The 6,375-nt window shown below is 40.3% G+C and overlaps 1 protein-coding gene across 1 annotated transcript in view; it reads right to left on the bottom strand.

Annotated features, from left to right (window-relative positions):
- Positions 1-5,599: 5,599 nt before the first annotated feature.
- LOC108538997 (placental protein 13-like) overlaps positions 5,600-6,375 on the bottom strand; it is a 5,627-nt gene continuing 4,851 nt past the window's right edge. Inside the window, exon 4 of the mRNA XM_017887357.1 lies at positions 5,600-5,725. Coding sequence (XP_017742846.1) covers positions 5,600-5,725 — 126 coding nt within the window. The remainder of the gene's footprint in view (positions 5,726-6,375) is intronic.

Below are 6,375 nucleotides of genomic sequence, written 5' to 3'. Positions count from 1 at the left end.
AAGGAAGGAAGGAAGGAAGGAAGGAAAGAAAGAACCTGAAAATGGGAAATTTATAAAGAAAAGAGGTATAATTGGCTCACAATTCCAAAGGCTGTATAGGAAGCATGGTTGGGGAGGCCTCAGAAAACTTACAATTATGGCAGAAGGTGAAGGAGAGGCTGGCATGTCTTACATGGTAGGAGAATGACAGAGCAACAGGGGAGGGGCTACACACTTTTAACCAACCAGATCTTTAAGAATTCACTCACTGTCATGAGAACAGCAAGGGGGAAAAACGCCCTCATGATCCAATCACCTCCACCTAGGCACCTTCTCCAACATTGGAGATTAGAATTTGAGATTTGAACAGTAAAACAGACCCAAACCACATCATTTTACCCCGGGTCCTTCCCAAATCTCATGTCTTTCTCACACTGCAAAATATAATTATGCCTTCTGAAGAGTCACCCAAAGTCTTAACTCATTTCAACATTTACTCTAAATCCCAAAGTCCAAAGTCTCATCTGACACAAGACAAATCCCTTCAACCTATGAGCCTGTAAAATCAAAAACTAGTTAATTACTTCCAAGATACAACGGAGGCATAAGCAATGGGTAAATACTCCCTTTCCAAAAGGGAAACTTCTGCCAAAACAAAGGGCCTACAGGCCCCTGCAAGTCTGAAACCAAACAGGGCAGTCATTAAATCTTAAAGCTCCAAAATAATCTTATTTGACTTCATGTCTCACATCCAGGCAGTGCTGATGCAAATTTTTAATTGGTTCACGATTCCACAGGCCCACAGGTTGTACAGGAAGCATGGCTGAGGAGGCCTGAGGAAACTTACAAGCATGGTGGAAGGTGAAGGAGAAGCTGGCATATCTGATATGGAGGGAGCAGGAGGAATTGAGAGCAAAGCAGGGTGTGCTACACTTTTAAACAACAAGATCTCATGAGGACTGACTCACTATCATGAGAAATGCAAGGGGAACATCCACCTTCACCTTCAAATTACCTCCCACCAGGTCCCTCCTCCAACATTAGGGATTACAATTTGATGTGAGATTTGGGAGGAGCACAGACCCAAACCATATCAGTAGGGGAAGAAAACTGTCTCAATAAATGGTACTGGGAAAACTGACAAGCCACATGTAAAAGAATGAAACTGGATCCTCATCTCTCATCTTATACAAACATCAATTCAAGGTGGATCAAAGACTGAAATCTAAGACGTGAAGCCATTAAAATTCAAGAAGAAACCTTCTTTTCTTCTTGAGGAAAAACTCTTCTAGACCCTGAGTTTGGCAAAGAATTCATGAGTAAGAACCCAAAAGCAAATGCAACAAAAAAAAATAAATGAGACTTAAGTAAACTAATAATCTTCTGTACAGTAAAAAATAATCAGCAGAGTAAACAGGCCACTCACAGAGTGGGAAAAAATATTCACAAACTGTGCATCAACAAAAGACTAAGATCCAGAATCTGCAAGGAACTCAAACAAATCAGCAAGAAAAAAAAACTCATCAAAAAGAGAGCTAAGGACATGAATAGACAATTCTCAAAAGAAGATATACAAATGGCCAACAAACACATGAAAACATGCTCAACATCACCAATGATTCAGGAAATGAAAATCAAAACCACAATGTGATATCAGCTCACTCCTGCAAGAATGGCCATAATTTAAGAAAATTAAAAAAAAAAAAAAAGATGTCGACATGGATATGGTGATCAGGAATCACTTCTACACCGCTCTTGGGAATGTAAACTAGTACAGCTGCAATGGAAAACAGTGTGGAGATCCCTTAAAGAACTAAAAGTAGAACTACGATTCGATCCAGCAATGCCACTAACGCGGTATCTACCCAGAGGAAAAGAAATCAATATTTGAAAAGAATACTTGCACCTGCATGCTTATAGTGGCACAATCCATAAAAACAAAATTGTGGAACCAAGCCAATGCCCATCAATCAATAAATGTATTAAAAAAACTGTGATATATATATACAATGGAATCCCATGCAGCCATGAAAAGGAATGAATTATCAGACCTGGATGAGATTGGAGACTATTATTTTACAAGAAGTAACTCAGGAATGAAAAACCAAATATCATATGCTCTCATTGATATGTGGGAGCTAACCTATGTGGACACAAAGTCATAAATATAATATGATTGACTTTCAGGACTTGAGCAGAAGAGTGGGAGGGGGCGAGGGATAAAAGGCTACAAATATGGTGCAGTGTATACTGCTTGGGTGATGGGTGCACCAAAATCTCACAAATCACCAATAAAGAACTTACTCGTGTAATCAAATACCACCTGGACTGCAATAAGTTATGGGGTAAAAAAATAAACCGAATTAACAGGTTCGAAAAAAACTAAAAATAAAATAAAATTTCAGCATGGAGACAAAAGAAAGATTTACAAACAGCCAATAAACATATGAAAAAAATGTTCAACATTACTAATCATCAGGGAAATACAAATTAAAATCACAACACGATACCATATTACTCCTGCAAGAATGGTCATAAATAAAATATCAAAAAAGAATATATGTTGGTGTGGATGTGGTGAAAATGGAATGTTTTTACACTGTTGGTGAGAATGTAAACTAGTACAACCACTATGGAAAAGAGTATGGAGATTCTGTCAAGAACTGAAAGTAGAACTACCATTTGATCCAGCAATTCTACTACTGGATATCTACCCAAAGGAAAAGAAGTCATATGAAAAAGACACACGCACACATAAGTTTACAGTACCACAATTCACAATTACAAAAATATGGAACCTATCTAACTGCCCATCGACCAATGACTGGAAAAAGAAAATGTGGTAAATATGCACAATGGAATACTACTCAGCCATAAAGAAGAATGAAATAACGGTCATTGCAGCAACTTGGATGCAACTGGAGGTCATTATTCTAAGTGTAGCAACTCAGGAATGGAAAACTAAATACTGTACATTCTAACTCATAAGTGGGAGCTAAACCCTGAGGATGCAAAGTGATTAGAATGATATAATGAACTTTGGGGACTTGAGGAAAGGGTGAGAAGGGTGAGGGATAAAAGGCTACATATTGGGTACAGTGTACACTACTTGAATAATGGGTGCACAGAAGTCTTAAAAATCACCACCGAAGAGAGGCCAGGTGCGGTGGCTCAAGCCTGTAATCCCAGCACTTTGGGTGGCCGAGACGGGCGGATCACAAGGTCAGGAGATCGAGACCATCCTGGCTAACACGGTGAAGCCCCGTCTCTACTAAAAAAAATAAAAAAAAAAAAAAAAAAAACTAGCCCGGCAAGGTGGCGGGTGCCTGTAGTCCCAGCTACTCAGGAGGCTGAGGCAGGAGAATGGCGTAAACCTGTGAGGCGGAACTTGCAGTGAGCCGAGATCCAGCCACTGCACTCCAACCTGGGCGACAGAGTGAGACTCGGTCTCCAAAAAAAAAAAAAAAATCACCACCGAAGAACGTATCCCTATAACCAAAACCATCTGTACCCAAAAAATTATTGAGACAAAAATATATATATAAATGTTAGAATATAAATTATTCTACCATAAAGACACATGCACATAAGTGTTTATTGCAGCACTATTTACAATATCAAGAACATGGAATCAACATGAATGCCCATCGATGACAGATTAAATACAAAAAATGTAGTACGTATACACCATGGAATATTATGCAGCCATGAAAAAGAACAAGTTCATGTCTTTTGAGGGAACATAGATGGTGCTAGAGCCCATTATCCTTAGCAAACTAATGCAGGACCAGAAAAAAAATACTGCATGTTCTCACTTATAAGTGGGAGCTAAATGATAAGAATTCATAAACACAAAGAAGGCAACAACAAACACTGGGGCCTATTTGAGAGTGGAGGGTGGGAACAGGAAGAAAAGCAAAAAAAAAAAAAACTATTGGGTACTTTGCTTAGCACCTGGGTGATGCAATAATCTGTACAACAAACACTTATGACAAGGGGTTTGCCTACATAACAAACCTGCACATGTATACTTGAACTTGAATTTCTGCTTTTTGAGCAATGCCCTATTTGCTGGGAGAAGATTATGAATTTGGATTCAGCAAGATGAAGATAGATGTTGAGTAGGTTTTCAGAGGCAATTCAAAAATTGTAAGTTGAACATTGACCCTGGATTCTATGTCATCTTTTTGCATCTGAGGTGTCATTTCTGGCCACCATGAGCAAAGAGTAGTAGCTGAGATAAAGATGAATGTAATGAATGGCCCGTAGGAAGTGCACTGAGCTGGTGAATATCATTCAAGAAAGGGCAGTCACTGTGTGTTTGCCTAGCAGGGCCGTCATGTAAAATTATATCGGTTATTCAAATAAAATAGGTGCCAGGCAAGTGGCAACTCTATGTGAACTCCAAGTCATTTTCTGCACAGGAAGCCAGGGGTTCCAGGATAATTTTCATCCACTCAGAGCACAAAGTACATAATTCCTCCAAAAATAAATTCCATGCTGGTGATAGGGTCTATGATCCATTATCAGAAAGAGAAGGGATCAAGACTGTGACAGGGAAGGTGTAAGGAGGAGAGTGTACCTCATCAGAACACAAGAGTTTCCAGTGAGAGGGCAGGGAATTTCATTCCATACTGGAATGAAACAAGGAAGAGATGCATGAAGAGTGTCATTCACTGTACGTTGGCATCTCAAAGTATCTGGATGTTAGGTTAAATGAGGGGTGAGGAAAGAGGCATACCCATGAGAGAGGTTGGAGTTGCAGAAACTGTTGCAATGAACATGGGGAGAGACGATGAGAATGATCAAGATGACAGCAGCAACACAGAGTCTGCTCACTATGTTCATCTGCATGAATTATGTCTATTCCAATAATAATCTACATGTTCTCTGATCTAAAACCATGACCATTTATTTCCAAAGAAAAATCCCTCTATTCTGCTCACATAAAATGAAAAAATCTTCAAATATTTGCAAGTAAGAATAATTGGGATTCGTTAAGGGAAAACGCTGGGCTCCAGTGATCCTCTATTACTTGGATTGAAAACTTCACGTGCAAAGCTTGTCATCTTTTCCTTCACTTCCTTCACAGCAGCCCGCACAAAGCCAAGCACAGTGTTTATGCACAATAAGCATCCTGAGAACGATGAAAAAAATTTAAAAATCCCACGATTGTCCTCAAATTTCAGGTTCTGCCTAAAGCCACTAGGTACACCCATGTGACTGTAAACAGCTACCTAACATTTAAGGGCCATGAGTCATCTGAAATTGGGTAAGTATTTTGGTTGAGACTGTCTGACGTCAACTACGTCCTACAAAAGGATGCTGTTTCCAATGTCTTCTCAGACATTCCAGGGACCTTGTCACTCACTCCCTATGTCACAGGAAGGTTTATCCCCCCTTTGATTTCATGATGTCTCTGATAGAATGCCCTGGCCCTTCTTGGGGATGACAACTTCCCCTTTTCCCCTCTTAAAGCAAGAACCAAATCATGCTCAGTTTGGTGCTGCTTTAATGACCAAGTGTAGGGGAAGGGGTTAGGAGAGATTATTCTTTTAGCAGCCTCTGGGAATCTTATGGTCAGGTAAAAAGAAGGATTCCTCAACAATGAGAAGTGTGATCATCTCCATCCATTGCTGACAAGCACTCTGGTCAGGGAAACATTTCTCCACACTTGCACCATCTTCACAGATTTTAGTGGGAGTCGATGGACAAAGTTGTAAATGCATTGGCCATTTACCTTTATCTACAAGAGGAAAAATGCATCAGAAAGACAATGTGCCACCCAACAAGTTTTCAGCTCTTCTCTACTCTGCCCTAGTACCAATAACATTCCCCAAGAAAATTCCTAGTTATACAAGTACACATAGTAGACACACTTCTGTTTGCAGGCTGCATTTTGTGCCTGTTTGAGACAGTTGCTCACTTTATTTCTAATGTTTCCTCTCATTTCTGTAGTGAAGTTCTACACTCTGTGTCACACAGTCCCTGTTACTCAGCCTCCCTTCTAACCTGGAATATCCTCATCTCCAGGGACTGTGTCTCAGGAACACGAGACCCTGCATCTCGCACAGGGTCTGCCACAGGGTCAGTGCTAGACCATGTTCATTGAAGTGCATACTTTTCAGTTCCACGAACTGTGCCTCCCTTTCACTACTGAAAATTGCACAGTTTCTCTTTGAAGTAGCCTACATCCGAGGTGGTAGTGGCAAAGAATGAAACCCAGGGTTCTTAGAGAGATAAAAGAGAACGGGTCTTGTATAACATAGGATATTATCTTCAACAACTTTCTTTTTTTTTTTTTTTTTTTTGAGACAGGGTCTCGCTCTGTCGCCCAGGCTGGAGTGCAGTGGCCGGATCTCAGCTCACTGCAAGCTCTGCCTCCCGGGTTTACGC

The sequence above is a fragment of the Rhinopithecus bieti genome, unplaced genomic scaffold (genome assembly GCF_001698545.2).
Source record: "Rhinopithecus bieti isolate Rb0 unplaced genomic scaffold, ASM169854v2 scaffold_15776, whole genome shotgun sequence".
NCBI lineage: Eukaryota > Metazoa > Chordata > Mammalia > Primates > Cercopithecidae > Rhinopithecus > Rhinopithecus bieti.
This window is presented reverse-complemented; position numbering and strand designations above follow the sequence as displayed.